At 35.9% G+C, this 23,385-nt stretch overlaps 1 protein-coding gene across 1 annotated transcript; it reads right to left on the reverse strand.

The window, feature by feature from the left end:
- Positions 1–226: 226 nt before the first annotated feature.
- LOC308350691 (uncharacterized protein) lies at positions 227–23,144 on the reverse strand (the record flags this gene model as incomplete). The annotated part of the gene is made up of 3 exons (XM_080816201.1): positions 227–1,192; positions 8,515–9,136; positions 22,210–23,144. 3 exons carry the CDS (start codon positions 23,142–23,144, stop codon positions 227–229), a joined length of 2,523 nt encoding a protein of 840 aa, XP_080672327.1.
- Between the last annotated feature and the right edge of the window lie 241 nt (positions 23,145–23,385).

Consider the following 23,385-nt stretch of genomic DNA (forward strand, 5'->3'; position numbering starts at 1 on the left):
AAGCACATGTATTTAGATCATAGATTTAAAACATACCTAATGGTTTTCTATTATAACTTGGAATTTCTAAAGACATCTTCCTGGAAATATCCAAGATCATATTTGGTGAAGTAAAGAATGGTTTGATGGAAATACAAACAAATTAAAGGATTCAGTTGGTTTTGGAGACAAAGGAAATACAATGTAGAGAAGATGATGCAGGATGAGCTTAAAAGTTTAGCATTGCTTATTTCAAGTGCCCAGAGCCCTCTCCCTTTTGCATGACTCTAATGAAAGCATTTTTCACTTCTTTGTTCCTAAGGCTATAAATGAGTGGATTCAGCATGGGGATCACAATAGTGTAAAAAACAGAAGCCACTTGCTCCTTTCCCAAGGAGTAAGAGCTACTTGGCTTTAAGTAAGTAAAAATCATCGTGCCGTAAAAGATGGTGACTCCCATGAGATGAGAGGCACATGTAGAGAAGGCTTTTCGCTTTCCTGAAGTGGAAGTAATTTTCAGGATAGTCGACAGAATGGACACATAGGACACAGATATCGTGATAAGAGACACCATTAGGGTGGAGCCAGCGACAATAAATATCATGATTTCTATGTCCTTTGTGTCCGTGCAAGACAGGGCTAAAACTGGGGATGTGTCACAGAAAAAGTGATGGATTACATTGGAGTCACAGAAATGCAATCTGCTCATGCAAAGCACATTGACAAAGGAGTCCGCAAAGCCGATTGAATAGGACGCAAAGACAAGGGAACAGCAGAATCTCGTGGACATAACCACTGGGTAGTGCAGAGGATTGCAGATAGCAACATAGCGATCATAGGCCATGGAGGAGAGAAGGAAACATTCTGTGGCCCCCAAGAAAACGAAAAAGTACATCTGAGTGAAGCAGCTCACATAGGAAATATACTTGGTGGAGGTCAATAAGTTCTCTAAGGTTTTAGGTAGGATGACAGTTGAGTAACTGAGGTCCAGAAATGAGAGGTGACTGAGGAAAAAGTACATGGGGGTGTGCAGCTGGAGATCCAGGCGGATTATCAGTACCATCCCTGCATTGCCCAGCACGGTAACCAGGTATATGAGGAGAAAAAGCACGAAGAGGACCAGCTGGACCTCTTCAGAATCTGTCAACCCCAGAAGGATGAAGTCAGGCACCTGTGTGTTATTCTTTCTACCCATAGTGCCAGCTGCTGTGCACTGTGAAGAAATCAAATTTGATATTTAGCAGGAATGATTTCAAAAGGGTTTGTGTTTATAGGAACCACATGCCATATTTATAACCGTGTTTCTAGAAACTCATGATGAGTGGTTTAAAGACCATGACTGAAAAACAATCTTAATTGGATTGCCAACTATAAAAGTAGGCATAAATTGACATTTGAATACAATATAATGAAAGCTACTATATCGAATAATTAAAATGAGACTGATCCAGTTCTGAATACTTCTTCATGCATTTAGTTCTTGTGAGACTCTTCTTCCATAGGTGTCACTGTCAGCCACAATTTTTAATACAAGAAAAAGGGTACAGTTTGAATAACTTATCCAGAGTCAGTGCTATACAGTGTTAGCACTCTGATTCTACCGAGATAGACTGTCTCCAGAGAGCATGCATATAATACTATATTCCTGCTTACAAAAATTTCAGCAAACCTGGAAAAAAAGTTGGGTATATAACAAATGGTGATATAAAAACAAGTTTTAATTATTGTGTCTTTTTTTCAATATTATTTAATACAAATTACAGATTTCAAATTTAGGGGACATTAGTAAGATATATTAAAATTATAGACCACATGTTAGTTTTAATTTTCAAAAGATAAGGTATTTTCTTAACCCGATTATTCAAAATTAACTATGTTCTTTATTTATAGACTCTGATTCCATTAACTCTATATTTCTGATTTCACAAATCCTGGCATTATTTGGGGTAAGGTCTAAATGAGAGGTATATGCATACTATTTTGATAATGTCCCCATTAAATTAGATCCTAACTAAAGACCTCTAACTTTGAGAGAATAATACTTACTGTGAACCAAATTTGGAGGAAAAAAAACCCTTCCAATATTATCTGCTTAGAAGTTTGTCAAGCTCAAGTTTTTCTCACAAATCATATTTGATAACCATTTGAGTTGAAAATTTCTGTGATATAATACTTGTTTTTTTTGAGATAAGTTCTTTTTAAATTTTAGTGTATTCATTTTGTTTTATTATGAGACAAAAATTAATCAACCTAGAAATCTTGTTCACCTCCTGATCAAATGGAAAATTTGCCAGGAAATTATTTCTAAAAAGAATACCAGGAAGCTAGAGTGAACATAAGCAGAGCAGAGTATATCTGGCCTGTTACCCTGGTAATTCTAGGCCACCTCATATACTGGGGACTGAAGATAATCTGATGTATGGTCATCCCTGTGGACCAATTTCCAAGGAAGATTGCTTGGCATGTTTCCAAGAACAAAAGTTCAAGGACTAAATGTGGCTATGTTCTGTTTGAGAAAATAGTTGCCTTTTCCCTTAGAAGCCACGCAGTGAAGGGCCTGATGGTTTGATTTTCCTTCGTGATGCTCTAAATTTTTGACTGGGTTAGTGAAGAAGCTATTTCTGTTTTTCTTGCTTTCAAATTCATCAATTGTTATCTAAGTTTTATCATTTTATTGCCTCTGTTCCTTTTGTGGGGAAGGAAAAATAATCTTTACTTTTCTAGATTCTTGTTTTAGGCATTCCCCTTCTCCCATGAAAAATGACATATTAACAAAAGAAAAACAACAGTTTAATAACCTGTATGATTCTTGTTTACGTGGGAGATTGCAAGCAGGAAAGCTAGGGGTCCTCCGAAAAAGAGACAGGACAAAGCTTTCTTGACATAAGAAAAATCATTTTAGGTCCTGACCATCTTGTGATATATGCCTGGCCAGCACTTCTTAACCAAAGCATATTCTTGGGTTATTTTTGAAGAATTTAAACCTCTTTGAGCACTCAAATACTGGATCAATTGGAGCCAGAGAATTGATGATACTAACCTTTGCCTGCCCTCCCCAGACTTTGATCAGCCAGGACCTGGACTCTATCACCTTAAAATGAATCTCCCCCCAATTCTATGCTGAATTCCCTATTGTGCAAGTCCCTTCCTGAACAAGCACACACTTTTAGCTTCAAATGTCTCTGGTTTTGTTGTTTAAGGAAACATTGTTTTGGGAAATATTATTATATTTATAGATTCTTAGCAGGGGGAAACAAAAAAAATGCAAAAAAATAGTCATACAACATGTTAGGAGGGGAAAGTACTATAAAAAACTAAAATGTGGAACAGCTTAGGGGATGGCGAGTCCTGGAGTAGGGGCATGAGGAAGCAATCAGAAATAGTGTGGGTAAGGTAGGCTTCAATGAAAAATTGTCATTTGAGTGAAGATTTGAAGGAAGGAAGAGTTCGTCATATTGATGCATGGGAGAACAGTGTTTCAGACAAAGGGAACATCCGTGCAAAGGCTCCATGCATTGGATGGACCTTGCAGTCGGAGAAATAGCGAGGACTACGTGCTACGTGGTAAGTATCATTCTATGCTGGGGGCTGGGGTGACCAGAGAGATGCCAGTGAAGTATCTGTATGTCAATGGTGACAAGTGCTGTGGAGACAAGCAAAGGGAAGAGAGTGCTTGGAGACAGTTGGACTTAACTCTCTTAAAGTAATCTTTTTTTTTTTTTTTTTTTTTTTTTTCAGGTAGAGGGTCACAGTGAAAGAAGTGAAGTAGACACAAAAATATATGGAGGGTGTGAGGGTCAGGCAAATGGCATAGTAAAAATAATGTACTGCAAAATCCATTCCTTCTTCCAGAAGCTGGGGTCCATCTTGTCAGTTCAGATGGACGAATGAACACAGGAGGTTCTATGAACCCCATGCATAGGACCAGTCAAGGAACACGTAAGCTTAAGCTCAAAGGATAAGGATGCTTATCCTTCAAAGGAACCTGGAGGACAGGGAGTGAGCCAGCATCACCCTAGAGATAGAATCATCAGATGCACCTAAGGAACTCTCTGATATAAAGAATAAAGAAATATTTTCAGATTCCAAGTCTCTTGAAATGGAAGGGACCTCCAGAGGACCCAAGGAAGCGGCACCAGGACAGTTGCTGGGATGACCTCATGGGCTTCCAGTCAATGCCTCCACCTACTCAGGAGACTGCCCCAGATTTTGCCCTTAAAAATCCTCACTTGCAAGGCATCAGGTGTTCAGGGATTCAGAGCATTAGCTCGCCATTCTCCTTGGTTTCGCCACTCCAATAAATAGCCTGTCTTTCTCTACTGCAAAGGCTCAGTGTCCATTTTTATTGGTTTGCTGTGCATTAATTGAACAAACTCTCCCTTGGTTTAGTTACAGTCCTAATGTTTTCCATGACTTTATTTTGGCAATAATTGTGTAAAAAATACACTGGAGTTTGTATTTTTTTTCTCCAAATTTTTATTTAAATTTCAGTTAGTTAACACACAGTGTAATATTGGTTTTTGGTGTAGAAATTAGTGAATTTAGTGACTCACCACTTACATACAACACCCAGGACTCATCACAAGTGCCCTCCTTAATCCCCTTCACCTATTTAGCCCATCTCCCACCCACCTCCCCTCCAGTAACCCTCAGTTTGTTCTCTATAGTTAAGAGTCTATTTCTTGGTTTGGCGTGCTCTCTCTCTCTCCTCTCTCTCTCTCTTTTTTTTTTTAACCCCATTTGTTTTGTGTCCTAAATTACACGAGTGAAATCATGTAGTCTTTGTATTTCTCTGACTCATTTTGCTTAGCATAATACTCTCTAGCTTCATCCATGTCATTGTAAATAGTAAGAGTTCATCCTTTTTTATGGCTGAGTAATATTCCTGTGTGTGTGTGTGTGTGTGTGTGTGTAAACATACCACATTCTTATCCATTCATTAGTTGATGGACATTTGGGCTCTTTCCATAATTTGCCTATTACTGATAATGCTGCTATAAACATTGGGGAGTTTGCACTTTGATTCACCCTGATAGTCTTTGTCTTTTTAGAATGTATTACATTTAATAAATATAAAATCAGTTATATTTTCTCTAGCATTTTTATATTTCATAATATCACTATTTCTAGTTTTCTTTCCTGAAATGAATTTTCCTTTCTTACTCATTACCTTTTAGTCATTTTCAGACAGCTCATCTACCCATTTTGAAAGGGAAAGATCCAGTGCAAAATCCTGATTTATTCTACACTACTTTCTCTAATTATCAAACAATATTCTGCCATTTCTTTCTGAATAAGCCTCTAATCTTTGTATGAGCACAAGTGTGAGTCTAACTCTACCCGATATCAAGAAACAATTTTAATCAATATGTTTTATTTTCATTGAGCAATTTGTTGTTTCTTCAGGAATTTCTGCAAGACTTCTTAAAATAAAACAAATTAAGAAGAGTAATCTTAAGATTTTTTGTTTTGCTATAAAAGGTATATTAAGGGTGGTGATATAGAATGTTTAGTCAAGGAATACACAGGCTTAACAGGTATATGACAAAGGCACCCCAGGTTTAACAGCCTGAAAAAAAAAAAAAAAGAATACTCGGTAACACTCAGTATCTTTATATTGAGGCCTGATGCATCAAACATATTTTAAATTGAATAATTTTTCCAGCATATTTTTTAAGAAGAAGATAACTGTCAAATTAAACATACTATAATCACTTCTGGGACATAGTCCCAGAGATTATGGAGTTGTTTTTCTGGATTGGCTAATGGCAAAAGTTCTGGGAGAGTCTGGCAGAAGGAAGGACTGAAGAAAAGACAAAGATAGGCATGACCCTTGTGAAAAGATGTGTATTACAGGGTCCAAAAGGAAGGTACAAAAGTCTTCTGGGGGAAAGAATGATGCGAGGTAGACCAGCAAGAAACATGAAGAACATATTGAAAAACATAAATGGGCATTTAATCATAATTTTGGATAAATAAAATATATTTCTACTTCTTACAATGAGCAAGAAAAATGTGTCCTGTTTTTGCTCCTAGGCAGAGATCACCAAGAAAACATTAATAATAGAGCAAAGCAATTAGATACATAGCTTCATTCAAGTTAAACAAATATTAAATCTTGAAATTATTTACAGCAGAATACAACACACAATGTAAGATAAAAATAACATACAATTAGATTATATGTTCCAACATAAATCATGTACAAAAGCCATAAATTATTAAAAATTGAGCATTGTATTTAGAATGCATGGATGAAAATCTTTGGTGGGAAAAGGAAGAAGAAGGGAAGTAGAATCAGTTTAATAGTTCTCAACGATGATGAAAAATCTTCAGAACAGCCCATCTGAATCCAACACCATGCCTAAAAGGAAAAAAAATTCTCACATAGGCTTAATAAAAGGTGATTTTAATGAGATAAATAGTAGCCTCAGTAGGTCCATATTTAAGCATAGTATGTTTCATAAATTGTTACTTAAAATAGTTTGTAGGGTAACATGTTGCAGTGTAAAATGAAGTTTGCATGAGTAAGACCCTAGTTATATAGATCAGAGAAGAAAATTAAAAATTCGAAAGCAAGGGGCGCCTGGGTGGCTCAGTGGTTTAAGCCTCTGCCTTCAGCTCGGGTCATGATCTCAGGGTCCTGGATTTGAGCCCTGCATTGGGCTCTCTGCTCAGTGGGGAGCCCGCTTCCTCCTCTCTCTCTGCCTGTCTCTCTGCCTACTTGTGCTCTCTCTCTCTCTCTCTGTGTCAAATAAACAAAATTTAAAAAAAAATTCGAAAGCAAATATATGTATATATGCACGTATAGATCCTTTCACCTACATTACCATCAACCACTTCCAAGATTGAAAACTGATTTTTTTTTCTTTCTTCATTTCTTTCTCTCTTTCTTTTCCTTCCTTTGTTTTCTTTCCTTCCTTCCTTCCTTCCTCTTTCTTTCTTGACTTTATATATTTGACAAGGAGAGAGACAGTGAGAGATGGAACACAAGAAGGGGGAGTGGGAGAGGGAGAAGCAGGATTGTGGGTGAGCAGGGAGCCCAATGTGGGGTCTGATCCCAGGACCTTTAAAGACCTGAGCTGAAGGCAGATGCTTAACGACTGAGCCACCCAGGCACCCTGAAAACTGATTTTCTTAATAGGAGGTTTGTTTGTGGTGTATGATATATGAGGGTACTCCAATTATTTAAAATAATATATACCAAGTATAATTCAGTGTACACTTATTTCCATATCCCAACCATTGAGGGAAAAAATCCTTTGAAAAGAAATTATCTGTTAATTACTATGCTGATTTTAACATATAAATGAGAAATGTTTTTGAAAGAATTCTAGAGATAGAATTTTCAATTAAGCTAATAATTTTTTGAATGCCAATATGCACATGACTATCCAGATTCTACTCAAGAAAGATATAAATGGAGAATGGCAGAATGTTTCACCTTTATCGATTGATCACTGTACTTCTACCAGCAAACAGACAACAAAGGCATGGACAAAATTTTGTGCATGATACATTTCCTAAATATGAAGAACACAATTAGGAATAAGCAAACTCTTCTCTGAAAGAGCTTACATTCTTGTTGGACAGAAAAAATATATAGATCACACTCATTTTCTTGTATAAGTGCTTCATCAAATTTATCTGCCGTTCCTTTCAACACACATTTAAACTGGATTACTGCTCAGTGATTTATGCATGGTAAAGACAGTACTGAAGGATACATCTTTTCCAGTGGTAACATTTTGTAACAATGCCTGGGGGAGTCTGTTAATTGCAGTCTCTTTTTAAGGAAAAACAAAATAAAAACCCAGTTTCTCCTTTTAATACTATAGACTTCACCAAGCATTTCTGCCTGATTTGGAACAGCAAGAATCTCTGTAATATACTTCCAAATGCCTTAGGAATTGTGCCATAGCTAGTGCTTTATTTGCACACACACACACACACACACACAAGCACACACTGAAATGCTTACCAAATGTTTGAACTTTGGGAAGCACATTATGTTTTTTTTAGAAATTAAACTCTGCTGCATTTTATAGAGACCATACTCCATAAACATCATTTTCTTTGTCAGCAAAGCTCATGTTTCACAGATAAATGATCCAAATTTTAACTATGTGGCAAAACTACTCCACATGATCAGGAGATTTTCTATATTAACCAGTGTCTGTGGTCATGGTGCTTGGTATATATAATCTACATGCTGAAATGAACTCCTAATATGCCAGTTTAGTATTCAATATAAACAAATAAAATAATAATTCACCACCCAAATTTCAAGTCTCTAAGTTATCATTTAGTTTATGTTAAGCCTTTTGAGTTTACTCTAAGATTTTCCTGACTGTTGGAGCAATTAAATGCCTGAAGCCATCCAAGTGTGTTTTCATGGTAATGTGCACAGATGTGTCATGACAAAAGTTTTCTATGTATGACTCTCAGGAGAGCATTTTTCACATCTTTGTTCCTCAGACCATAGATCAGTGGATTCAGCATTGGAATGACAATGGTATAGAAAACAGATGCTACCTGTGCCTGGGTCAAGGATGATGTGTTATCAGGCTGCAAATACGTGAAAATCAGGGACCCATAGAAGATAGTTACTCCCATGAGGTGGGACGCACAGGTGGAAAAGGCCTTCTGTCTGCCTGCTGTCGATTGGATCCTCAGGATGGCTAAGATGATGGCAGTGTAGGTGACTGTGATGAGGAGCAGGGAACTGAGAAGTGTGATCCCAGCTAAAACAAAGATCACCATTTCTGTGCTGAAGGCGTCTGCACAAGACAGGGCCAAAAGAGCTGTGGTGTCGCAGAAGAAATGATTGATGCTGGAATCACAAAATGCCAAGCTGCTTATCACACAGACTGATACCAGAGAATTTGTGAAGCCTATTGCATACGGCAGGACTCCCAGCCTGTTGCACACTTTCTGGGACATAATCATTGAATATAATAAGGGATTGCAGATTGCTATGTAGCGGTCATAGGCCATTGATCCCAGAAGAAAACACTCACTGCACACCAACCCCACAAAAAAGTACATTTGAACAAAGCAGGCAACAAAAGAGATGGTTTTCTGTTGGGACTGGAAATTTACCAGTGCCTTGGGTGTTACAGTGGAGGAATAAAATATGTCAATGAATGCTAAGTTGCTAAGGAAAAAGTACATTGGGGTATGAAGTTGAGAGTCTATTTTGATTAACATGATGAGCCCAAAGTTTCCCAAAACAGTGAACACATAAATAAAGAGAAATATTAAGAAAAGACTGACTTGCAGTTCAGGGTGATTTGCAAATCCAGAAAGGATGAAGAAGGTCACCTCAGTGAAATTGTTGCCAGTCATTTGTGTCAACTCAGGTCTTTGACTCACCTGCTGAATGATAGTAACAAAAAATAGAGAATGATTCAAACTTATAATAATCAGAGTTGACTTAGACTCCAATAATGAGAGAGTAAAAGATAGCAAGCACATAGTTAGTGACTTCGACTTAATTGAGAATCTATACACGATTTTCCTTTTTTTTAAATTAGAACTGGCAGATAGTAGAAAAACTTCCAAGCTGACAGTTGTGTGGAATTGGTAGCCCTCTAAAAGATAGCTCTCTGGAAGGATTTTGGAAGAGATTCCCTCTGGTACGCACCCTCTTCTACCTCAGCCTATCATTGGGCCCCGAATCATACATTTAGCAATTTATCTACTGGAATTAATTATATGATACTTTTAGAAAGTTAAAGGTTATTAAGGAGAGAAGGCTCTATAATTTGTGAATTTAATGATACCCTTGTGTGGCGGTCTTAGTTTGTCAACACCTAACAGATACTTTATAGGGTCACATCTGTACATCTAATCATTTCTTTGACTCAATAAAGCTTTGTTAAATATTGTAAGAAAAAAAATAAAATATCCTGCTTACTTTATATGTGAATACTAAAATTCTTCATACTTGCTTTTTTCTGTTACATACACTTTCTATTGACTAGCTAAGGCCAAACATGAGTTCGTGTATAATATAGTCAAATTGTTTTGCATATGCACTCAGCAAACATGTTTGCTCCCAACATAGAGCACATAGTTATCGATGACATCAGGCAATAACCAATGCATCACCCAAAATGGCAGTTTCCAAGTCAAAAATAAAGAGACTATAAATAGTAAAATAAATGTGATTTGCTATATTTACAACAAAGGGTTAAAATACAAGGTGATCTTATTAGAAAATCAGAGAACATGTTTGCCTAATTCAGTTGACATAAATATGGTGAATAATGCAAGTTTTTTCTGATGTTTGACACTGCATCCGAGTGGACCCAAAGGGACTTGACGTTCTATCAATTAGACTTAATCATTCGTTAATAGTGTCCCACCTTCACAAGGGCCCCTATTCTTTACCAATTCATTTAATCAATGAAGGAATTCTGTCTTGCCTGCTATTAGAAGCACTTTTCTTAAGTCTTACTGGAAGGAATAGGCGAGCATGTAAAAAGGAAAAAGGTTTTCAGTGTGAGAAACACACACACAAACACACAGTTACAGAAAGAAGATGATAAGATTAGACTCACCTGGGAATTAGTTATCCAGAGGACACTTTCTCTGTGAGACATCTTCCAGTTATTTTCAGGTTTATCAGAGGACAGGAGAGAAAACATGCAATATTCACCAAATTCACCATTAATTTTTGACATTTTTGACATTTTTGACTTGCCTCATTTACAGTTCTGGATCGCATGAATTGTTAATACGATGGCTTTGATCTGTTGCTGTGGTTGAGCCCAGAGCTAAATTTCCTATATAATGGACCTCTAGTAATTTTATGGAGTTGATGAAAAAAATGCTGGTGTTGAGCACAGTTCTGGGTAACGTGTCTATTACCTTCCATTGATAAAATAGAATAAAACAGCTAAGTTAACTAAGATAACTTTATTTTTATATGCTTTCTTGATAATTAAAATTTAATGTTTTAGCTCAAACCTAGATTCATATTCAGGATTTGTCTTGTTCTTCATATATTTTTAAAGCAGTCTCAAAACAAAGGATTATCTTCAGAAATCTAGTGTGTTAACAGTCTTCTCATAGCAGCATCTGTTCCTCAAATCCTCAAGCTTGTATCATAAAGGAATTGGCCAATTAGCATCTCTTGAGATTTGCATTTTAATTGTACCCCAAGGCCTGTCCTTAATTAGCCTGAGAAACGTTTCCAGTGGAAGTTTTCAGAAATACATATTCCTTCCTTTTGCATTATTTCAGTTTAAATGGTTATATAAACATACTGAAAAATGTAATTGATATAGTTTTGAAACTTGGGTTTTTTATATTAACATATATGTCATATATACATGATACATGTTTATATGCTATAAATGATATACTTAAATATATTAAATTATTTATATAATAATATGTTTGACTATAATATAATATGATGTGATATATAATATACAATCATATATTTAACATCACATATATAGTAATGTGATATTACATATAGTGCAATATATATGCACACATGATGTAATTATAATATAATGTATATATCATACATATGTATATATGGATATACTGTATATGTATATATGTATATAATGTATATGTATATATGTGTATATATATGTATATATAATATAATGTATATATCATACATATGTATATATATGAAGGTTTTAAAACACTAAATATTATAAAAATATATAACATACACAAAGTCAGAGATTATCAGATTACTGTTGCCTCTGCCTGGGCTTCCTAGACAACCCTCTCAGCAAGGAAAAATAAACTTTTTTACTTACTGATCAAATGGTATTATTATATATTGAAATTATGCTACCACGATGTCAACAAATCATCTACATATTTATTTTTATTGCAGGCACTGAGTGACTTTTAGCTGACTGTGCTCAATAATGCATGCACAAAATCCTGATTGAGAATAAGCATGCTGTCTACGAAAATAAATAAGAAACTTGAAGTACAAAAATCAAACTCTACTCTCTGCTCTGAGTTTCATGATCAGCTGATAGGAATTCAATTCACATCATTATCCCATTTGTAGTTTGTTTATTTTTTTGAAGAAATTTTCTAGACCCACCCCTAAAAAAAATTCTGAGTTAGTAGGATCAGACCCACAAAAGTAAATAAAAAAAAAAAAAAAGCCTCATGTCCATGGATGATTGACAAACATCAGGTTTCAAGGATCTCACAGACTTGTCTAATTAAATTATTTTTCTTCTGTAAGTCTTATAGTCTCTTATTTACTTATGTTTACTTAAATTTTGGTATTATGATGATGAAACCAGACAGATTCTTCATTGGGAAAGGGAAAAATGCATCTCTAATCCTACTTGTCACTTTAGAGATTTTTAAGAAGGAATAAAATCTATTATATATATACCATACCATTTATAGATAATCGGTGTACTCAGATATTGAGACAAAAGAAACAGAAGTAGATGTTTAGTTTTGCTCTTCTGTGTATCCTGAAAAAATAACACTCTGAAAGACTTGGGTTGTACACCTGAAAACTCATTTTTCCACCCATTCTCTTACTCATTTTTTCAATGAACGTTTTTATGTACATATGTAAGTATGTATGTACGTATATATATATATATATATATTTTTTTTTTTTTCAGAGAGAGAAGTAACAGGGAGGGAGGAGCAGAGGAAGAGAGAGGATCTTAAGCAGACTCCACGCCCAGCACTGTGCCTGACGTGGGGCTCAATCTCACAATCCTGAGATCATGACCTGAGCTGAAATCAAGAGTTGGATGGTTAACTGACTGGGTCACCCAGACCCTTCAACATACATTTATTAAGCATCTATTAAATGACAAGTACAGACAAGACTGCTTTATTGCATTTTACTTTATTGGGCTTCATAGATCTTGTGGGTTGCTGTTGTTGTTATTGTTTATTTGTTTGTTTTTTTAAAAAACAAATTGAAGGGTTTTTTTAAAAGATTTTATTTATTTATTTGACAGATAGAGATCACAAGTAGGCAGAGAGGTAGGCAGAGAGAGAGGAGGAAGCAGGATCCCTGCTGAGCAGAGAGCCTGATGCGGGGCTCGATCCCAGAACCCCGGGATCATGACCTGAGCCGAAGGCAGAGGCTTAACCCACTGAGCCACCCAGGTGCCCCGACAAATTGAAGGTTAGTGGCAACTCTGTGTCAACAAGACTGTAGGTGTCATTTTCCAATATCATTTACTCACTTCATGTCTCTTTGTCACACTTTGGTAATTCTTGCAATATTTGAAATATTGCCATTATTATATTTGAATTGTTGCAATTTCATGATAAAACTTTAATGATGAGGAATTGATTCTTATGAATTAACAAAGAACATGATTTCTTGAAATGGACTCTACTCCTGGTGAAAAAATCATGAAGACTATTGAAATGACAAAGGACTTAGAATATTACATACACTTAGTTGGTAAACCAGTGAGAGGGTTTGGGAGAATTAACTCCAATTTTAACAAAGTTCTACTGTGGCTAAAATGTTATCAAAAAGAATCACATGGAGGTGCCTGGGTGGCTCAGTGGGTTAAAGCCTCTGCTTTCACATCACTTAGAGTTAATTGCTTCTTTCAAGATTCAAAATTTGGTTCAGTTCTTTGACAGTCTGATTATTTGGTGAACCTCTAGGCTATGGTTGATCATGGTATAGGATCAGTGGACATTTAATAAATTTGATGAATGTCAGCTCAGTTGAATTCATATTTGCTCATATTAGCCCATTTTGAGTTCTAGTTGTCAGCTAGATTCAGTATTTTATTTAGATACTTTTAGATTTACAGAGTTTTGAGTTGTACTTTATCCAGCTTTATAAATGTTAACATCTTACTTAATCACAGTACAATTATTGCCACTAAAAAAATTTACATTGAATCAATAATACCAACTAAACTGCGTATTTTATTCAATTTCATCAGTTTTTCCATAAATGCTATTTTTCTGTCCTGTTCCAGGATCCAATCCAGAACATTGTGTTGGGTTAATGTCATCACTCCCTAGTCTCCTGTGATCTCTGACTTTCCCATTTTCTTTCCTTTTCTTTTGTGACTATGAAACTTGTTAAGATAACTCATCAAGAACTTAGTAGAAAATTACCTGATATTTCTATTGTGTTTATATGGAGGTAATTCATTACAGGGAAAATATGCTGCCTTTCATCTTCTCTGGGGATACATGACGTCAATGAGTGATATTACTAGTGATTTAAACTGAATCACTTACTTGATATGGTGTCTGTGGGAATTTTTCACCATAAAGTTAGGACTTTTCTTTGTAATTTATATACACATGAGGAAGGTAATTTACACTATGTAAATATTCTCTTTATTCTTTTGGGCACCCACCAAAATGTTCCCTCTGAGAACTATTATTATGTGTTTTGTTTTGTTTTGTTTCTGTAACAAATTTCCATTTCTCTGTTCTTTCAACTTATTTTATTTTTTATTTATTTATATATTTATTTTGGTGAAAAGATTTAGATTTAGGCTGCTGGACTCAGTTTAGATGATCCCAATTTTGTTGGCAACATTCAAGTATTTTCTTCAAAGAGCCAGTGGAACATATGCCTTCTTCTCTCCATTGGGCCTGAGGGTGTTGACCTTGAGCACATCAATGTCACAGACCTTCTTGACAGCCTGTTTGATCTGGTGCTTATTGGCCTTGACATGTACAATGCACACAAGCAACCTGGTGTCTTCTATTTTCTTCATGGCTGAATCAGTTGTCATGGAGAACTTGATGATGGCATGGTGGTCAAGCTTGTTTCTCCTGGGGGTGCTCTTTGGAGGATATTTGGGCTGCCTTCAGAGAGCCGTGTCTTGGGCCTTGAGAAGGCAGGTGATGTGCAGGTCATTTTTTGTGGCTGTGGCTGCCTTTTAGCCTTCTTGGCCTTCAACGATTTTGCTTTGGCTTCAGCTTTGGGAGGAGCAAGGGTCTTCTTTCTTCACCTTCCATGCCACCTTTATGAAAGGACCTTTCAACATATTTTAAATGAAATTATTCTGTACGGAAGAGTTGTTCTTTCTTGTGTATATTTATTTAGTTAGCTAATTATATGAATATGCACTCACTGTAATTACTTTCTTGGGGGGTTTTCCAACACTACCATCATTTATTTTGTTGCTCAAGTTATTCCAGGTCTGCTATGGAGCCATCATTGAATTAACTCTTATACACTTTATTCTTTGGTCATGCTTTTTTTTTCCCTCTCACCTCTTACATTCTGGCAACGCAATAAGCTCCAGGATCATCTTATATTTTCCTGGACTCAGCTCCAGAAACAACTACTTCTGCAAGGAACCTTGCCATCTTTTATGGGAGGATGGTATTTGGAAACCAGAATCTGGACTACACATTCTATTTTTATGTGTGCACCCATATTTTTCTCTTAAGAATATGTCACACATATTTTTGATGCTTTTGAATTTCCAAGTCTCTGTAATTATAACTTTTCAAATGAGGACTCTGTGCTATAGTTGAAAATGCATAGATTTAAGAAACATAATTCTAAGTTTATGTCTTGAAATACCATTTACTACCTTATGACCATGTGAACATTTCTTAATCTATTTCATCCTCAGCATCCATGTCTACAAGATGACAAAGTAGTACCTACCTCATGTGTTTGTCAAGATGAAATTAAATACTACATACAAAATATCTTGTATAAATGAGGTTGCAATAATCTATTATATCTGTACACTCATATTTATTAAACTGTTTTCTCCACTGTTGGACATTACATTCACCAATATTTCTCTTTCTCTCTCTCTCCCTCTTTTTTTAAGTAATTCAGAATAAATGTTAACTTGTTTCCTTTAGCTAAATAACCATAAGCATTGTTTTGGGACCAACTTACAACTTTTTGTTATATGTTAGTGGAAGACAGTCTAGAGTGGTCTGACAAATTTTAATTTCAATGAGGATTGTCCCTGATCATCAGTGTCATCATACTTTACCTCCATTGACCATTTATATCTTTTCAAGCTTCTTATATAATAGAGCTCAATAAATCAAAGGTTATTTTGTTAGGTATATATTTCATTACTATGCATCAGGAATACTTCCTTATATCTTTGTTTACTATTTATATGCCCATCACTTTAAATATTATTGAAAACCTGACTCCTATAAGTGTCTGAATTTTTTTAACTGTATTAGATGGAAAATCTCCTAATTTAAAATTTGTCTTTATTTATTCCTCAGTATTAAATATGCTATTACATCATAGGTAAAAACAAAACAAAACAAAAAATAAAAACACTCTTTGAAATACTTACCTCACTGATTTATTAAGTAAGTCAGTATTTTAAGTAAGTATTGACAAACAAGTAAGTATTGTGTACCTGCTATTGTGATAATCATTATCCCAGTAATCTTGAGACTGTGAAATTGAATAAGATGCAGTCTTTTCCTTACAGGACTGAAGAGTTCAGGGATGCCTGGGTGGCTCAGTCATTAAGCACCTGCCTTCGACTCAGGTCATGATCCTGGGTCCCGGAGTGGAGCCCCACATCGGGTTCCCTGCGCATCAGGAAGCCTGCTCCTCCCTCTCCCACTCCCCCTGCTTGTGTTCCCTCTCTCCTTCTCTCCCTCTGTCAAACAAATAAAATATTTTAAAAAATTAAAAAAGAGCAGTTCAGAAGAGGAATGAAGAGTAAAAACAAAAGTTCACAATCCACTGTTACAATACAGTGCAATCATAGAACAATGGAGGAAGTAATCTAATTTTCTCAAGGACATTATCAAGAAGATCTTTAGAAAGATGGGAGTTCTTGGTCTTGGCCCTTCCGAATGATTAAAGGTAAGTATAAATTATTAAAATGAGAGAATGTATGTGGCATTAAGGAAAGAATTATGACCAAAACCTTTTTCTGAGTTAAGAATAGAGACACAGTGAAAGGCAGGGAAACGATGGAAGAAGTCAGAAAACTATTTCCATAGTTAGGGTTCAAGAACACAAGGCCTGAACTGAGACAGCAGCACTGATGATTAATGAAGGAGAGGAAACTGATTTTAAGGGCATTTGGGAACCAGAGTCAATAATACCTAAAACAATAAATATTTGAATAAAGTAAGATAGACAAATCTATGCTGACTTGCTGGATCCTCGACTGGTGTGATTGAATGTATGGAAATACTTTTGTCCAGAAAAATAACAATATAAGAATAGAAATTAGGTGCAGGGACAGTGGTGAGATTACTTTAAAATACTGGGTTTTAGGAATCTGAAGGACATTCATAAAAATAACTGTATTTCTTTGGTGAGTACAAAATGCTCAGAGATCTAAAAAAAGTATGAATGTGACTCTCAGACTTTCTTAGTTTTCTTATTTAGCTTGCAAAAGAAATTGCCATTTACAGTTATAAGGGAACGGGAATGAAATTCAGACTGCCACTAATTACCCAACAAGTAATGAGCCCAAACGCATATACAATATATAGTTGCATTTCCTTCTCTTCAGTACTTGGTTTTCTCCCCAGAAGAATAGATTATAACATCTCGTTCAATTTTACATTTCTGTAATTTTGAGAAAAGAACATGGCACCAAAAAAGAGACCATATTCAGCTCTTTGAAAGTCCTAAGTTATAAGCTATTTAATATCCATCAGCACAATGCCTAACTGTTGAAATGGCATTAAGTCAATACACATAACATCCATCTGATAATTAAAACTGCTCCCTTCAAACTCTCACCAAATTGTTGTCCGTCTTTGGCTTGAATCTTTCAAGCTATCTTTATTCTCTATGCATCTCCCTCGAACTCAGGATATCATATATTGCAAAGCCTCATTACACTGAGTTGAATATATTTGCACACAGCTTCTAAGAAGTCAAGTTAGGGTTAAAGATATATTTCTTTGATTTCCAAATGCACTTAATTCAAATCTTTTTTTTTTTTTAGTTTCTTATTTACTTATTTTTTTCATTTATTTTATTTAATTTCTTTCTTTTCATACCTTTTTAAATCCTTCGAACCCTGTAAAACAAAAATCTAATCCCTTCTTTTTATGAAATTTTTTCAATAATGAAGCAATTACAATCTGTGCCCTGACCTTTTCAATTCTGTATATGTTGATATGGTATGTTTTTATCAGCATTGTTGTTTTCTCCTGCAAAAGAACTTAAATAAATTAGAACATTGAAATGTGTAATATTCACATCTATGTATATTAATTCAGGATTGTCTGACCACTGTTCATTAAAGTAGGGCCAAACACCTTAATGCCTTAATTTTGCCATACCAACTAAGTATCTATCTATAAATAGCTTGATCTATAGATATGTTTAGATGTCTATAGATAGATGTCTATCATTAACATTCTACTACTAACGGAGGTTTTAATAGCAACAAAATGAAACATATCTTCAGGTTGGCTACAGATCTAAAGAAATAATTCTTTCATTTGCATGTCATAAAATTATGTTAAATTATACCGCTTTAATTTTAAAAACCATAACCAGAAACAAGATCATCACAAAGCGCAGCCATAGATAAAGTAAACTTCAGGGAAAACTTTGGTTGGTTAAAGTCCTTTACTGACTGTTGGAGAAACTATCTTAGTATATAACTAATGTCCTTCCAGATCAGAGAAGTTAATTTTTATTGCTCTTTTATGTATCAACCTTAAACTATTAAGAACATTCACTCAACCAGTTTATAACTTTTGTAACAAATATTTAAATACATCTAGGTTCTTTGTGGGCTATTCTTTTTTATTAAAGATTTTAGGGGTGCCTGGGTGGCTCAGTATGTTAAGCCTCTGCCTTTGACTCAGGTCATGATCTCAGGGTCCTGGGATCGAGCCCTGCATTGGGCTCTCTGCTCAGCAGGGAGTCTGCTTCCTCCTCTCTCTCTGCCTGCCTCTCTGTCTACTCTCTCTCTCTGTCAAATAAATAAAATCTTAAAAAAAGAAAAAAGATTTTATTTATTTGTTTGACAGAGAGAGAGAGCGAGAGAGGGAACACAAGCAGGGGGAGTAGGAGTGGGAGAAGCAGGCTCCCTGCTGAGCAGGGAGCCCCATGTGGGACTCTATCCCAGGACCCTGAGATCATGATCTGAGCTGAAGGCAGATGCTTAACGACTGAGCCACCCAGGCACCTCTTTGTGGTTTTAATGGTATTCCTAAACAATACTTTTATCTCTAATTTCTCAGAATGCTTATTCCCATTGATTTCACCCTTTCTATTTGATTTAATATTCTGCTGTTTTCTTAATTTTGATCCATTAACCATGTTCTCAAGTCCTTTTTTTTTTTTTTTGGTAAAAAGAACAGAGGAAATTTATCTCCTCAAATTGCTTCTGAATCAATTAGTAATTTGGGTAAAGAAGAGCACAATCATTCATTCTATCGTCATTAATTTTTACATTATGGGTTTCAAATTCCCTTATTTATGAAATTTTATTGTGAAGTACATTTATTATCTATTTCTATGAAGTTAAATAACTAAACTTTTAAATAAACATAATTGTATTGATGAAAGAATTATGTTTTATAGAAGGTTTTTGGAAAATAATTTAACAAACTATCAAAATAAATTTTTCTATATATTTTACCAAAAAATTTCATTATCAGAAATCCATTAAGATGAAAACAATTAGAAAAATAAAGATTTATATACAGACTTTATCATTATGATATAAATTTCTTTATTAAAAAACTTTAAAGTATGTAACACTGGGAGATGGACACTTTAGTAGGCCAATGTAACATTAAATTATAGTCTGTGATTATGAGATATCCAGAAAATTGCTTACCATTGTCCAAAATCTCCCTTATTAGGTGATAGTTTTGCTTTTGGGTGCTGGATTATAACAATAACAGTGATTACTGAAAATCTGTTATATTAAAATATTTGACAATGGGATTATTCTGGAAGAAAATATGGACCGTATAGAAACAGTAAAATAAAATTTGCTTCAACACATTATATTACCTATTTATCTAAATTTAATTATCAAGCAATAAGAAAAAAAAATTCCATAGACTTACAGATTTTAACGGGATAGATTTATTGCTATGAGCTAGATATCATTCCATTTGATAAACATTTCACACACTCAAAGCCATTGTTCACTAGCTATTGCAAAAGTGCTATTAGCCAAAGGCTATGCTTACTTGCTTAACAATTGTGGTGACAATAATGATACTGGACAGAGTTCTTGATGCCCAACTGAGTAAGCAGAACAATAAATAGTATATAGAATGATGAAGATATGCAACATGGGGTCCTAATAGTCATTTTGTCTAAGAAACTATCAGCATTTTCTCTTTCTTCTTCTTTTTTTTTTTTTTAAACATATTATGTATTATTTGTTTCAGGGGTACAGGTCTGTGATTCATCAGTCTTACACAATTCACAGCACTCACCATAGTACTTACCCTCCCCAATGTCCACCACCGAGCCACCCCATCCCTCCCACCCACCTCCCCTCCAGCAACCCTCAGTTTGTTTCCTGAGATTAAGAGTCTCTTATGGTTTGTCTCCCTCTCTGGTTTCATCTTGTTTCATTTTTCCCTCCCTTCCCTTATGATTCTCTGTCTTGTTTCTCAAATTTCTCGTATCACTGAGATCATAGGATAATTGTCTTTCTCTGATTGACTTATTTCACTTAGCATAATACTCTTTAGTTCCATCCACATCGTTGCAAATGGCAAGATTTCAGGTTTCTTGATGGCTGCATAGTATTCCGTTGTATTTATATACCACATCTTTATCAGCATTTTCAAGTAGCTGTTCTATGGAAGGTTCCTAAAGGCTGATTTTAAGTGAATCCTAATGTAACCTGATATGACAGAATACCTTTGCATTGTCGTTTTGGTGTTTCTTTTAAACAACTGACACTGAGGGTGCCTGGCTGGCTCCATTGGTAGGGCTTGCTGCTCTTGATCTCCAGGTAGTGAGTTCAAGCTCTATGTTTGTGTGGAGCCTACTTTAAAAAGACATATTAAACAATGGGCAGAAATGGAATTGCCCTAAAAAGGAGCCTGTGGAGGGGCACCTGGGTAGCTCAGTCAGTTATGTGTCTGACACCTGACTTTGGCTTGGGTCATGATCTCAGGGCCATGAGATTGCGCCCCACATCAAGCTTCATGGTCAGCGTGGAGCCTCCTTAAGTTTCTTTTTGCCCTCTCCCTCTGCCCTCCTTCCCCTGCTCACACACTCTTTCTCTAAAAAGGAAAAAAAAATTAAAAAGAGGTTGTGAAATTATTTTTTAAGCTAAATATTCAATTGTAACAGTTCTAGGTAAAGATGGAATACAAAGTACACACAGGGAATTCTATTTGTTTCTTAAAAATGGGTGGAGGTCTGTGTGCAGGTGTGTGGATATATGTGTGCTTGAATTCTCTCTCTCAGAGGTTGATCTTGTCTGGTCTTGGGTGCGCATTTATGTCTACTGATGCTTTGTTTTCTCATTTGTGAAATAAGTCAGCTTCTCTAGAGTTGTAAAGCGGAAGGAAGACTGAGGGCACTTTTTGTAACCGATTTTCATTGAGTTAGTAGAGATCCAAAATAATAATTTGCAAATATAACAGATCCAAATTACATAGTGGCATAAAATTCAACTGGAGACGCTTTGGATTCAATAGTTGCATAAGAGGCTTTTTCAGAGTTTCCCTTATCTGACTAAAAGCAGGAACCTCTAATAGTCAGGCTGCTGTAACTGCTCTCACCCTGGGGTTTTGTCTGCCGAGAAAGAAGACAAAGTAGACCACTTGCCCCTGTATAAACAAGCAATCTCACAAAATCTCTTCTCTCTCCTTTGTTCCCTCAAAAGCCCATTTGTTCTTCCTGCAAAAGCCTTTCACATGCTAAATTAAGTATATGAACTCCCATCCTCTAATTATTGAACAAGCTACTTTTTTGTGTGTGTGTGCATCTTATATACATATGAACAAACTCTGCCTGTTACTCTTGTGTCAGTTCAAAGGTCCTCAAAGAGTAAACTTAAGAGGTTGGAGGAAATGTATTTCCTCCCAGGCAGAATGTATTGTGTGTGTATATGTACATATATGCATGCATACATAACATATTTTATACATATCTATATATAAAATATATATGTCTGTGTGTTTCCAAAAGCAAATAATGAATACATTTGAAAATACCATTTTTTTTCCTCCAACAAATCTCACAGGTATTTAACAATGCACCTGCCTACAGAATCAATAAACATTCCTTAAATTTTCTTCTTGAAAATTCACCGTCACTGAGCCAATATTCTTCTCAAAATAATTCTTTTCATTGCTTCTTTGGCCTCTGTGTTTCTCACACTGTATATCAGGAAATTCAGGATTGGCAGCATAAGAGTATAAAACACAGACAGGATTTTGGCTTTACCCTGTGGGTAGTTAGAGCTGCTTCCCAGATAAGTAAATATCACTGTTCCATAGAAGAGAGTCACTACCATTAGGTGAGATGCACAAGTGGAGAATGCTTTATGCCTGCTCCTTGTGGAGTGTAACTTCAGGACAGTGAGGAAGATTCCCAGATAGGAACTAACCACTATCAGAAAGGTAGTCACTGATGTCGTGCCAGAGAGGACAGTAAATAATAACTTGCTGTACTGGGTGTCAGAACAGGACAGTTGAAAGAGCAGTGGGATATCACAGAAGTAATGGTTGATGACGTTGGGCCCACAGAAAGACAGGCTGAGCAAGCTGCTCAGGTAGGTAAGTGAGCTGGCAGAACCTACCAGGTAGGAAGCAGTCACCAAGTGGACGCAGAATGTGTGGGTCATGAGGCCTTTGTAATGAAGTGGGCGGCAAATGGCGACATAGCGATCATAGGCCATGGCCGCCAGGAGGAAGCATTCGGTGGTCAGGAACATGCTGAAGAAGGAGTACTGAAGGAGGCAACCGCGGTAGGAGATGACTTTCCATCCTGTTGTGTAGCTCACCAGCATTTTAGGAATAAAGACTGAGGCATAGCAGAAATCCAAGAAAGCCAAGTGACAAAGGAAAAAGTACTTGGGGGAATGGAGCTGGGCACTAGCCCAGATGACTGTGATAATGCAAACATTGCCCACCACAGTGGCAAGGTAGATTGAGAGAAATAGCACGAAAAGGACAATATTCAGATCAGGATTATCAGTCAGTCCCAGGAGAATGAATTCCGTTACCACACTGACATTACTGTTGGCCATTTGTGTGTCCCCCACTACAGGGGATCTGCAGGGAGCAAGAAACAATGAAAATAAGCAAAGTATAGCATGAATATATGCATTCACTCAACCAGCATTTTTTGAAAACTGCATGGTCTTAGTTAACAATCGCAGTCCACAGGAAGTCAGAAGTCAGGCTGAGAAGTCAGCCTGATAAAAGACTTTGGTTGATTCAAAGTCTCTTCTGGGGGCGTAAACTGACTTTATGCCCTGTGAGAACCTT

This window comes from Martes martes, assembly GCF_963455335.1.
Source record: "Martes martes genome assembly, chromosome: 10".
Taxonomy (NCBI): domain Eukaryota; kingdom Metazoa; phylum Chordata; class Mammalia; order Carnivora; family Mustelidae; genus Martes; species Martes martes.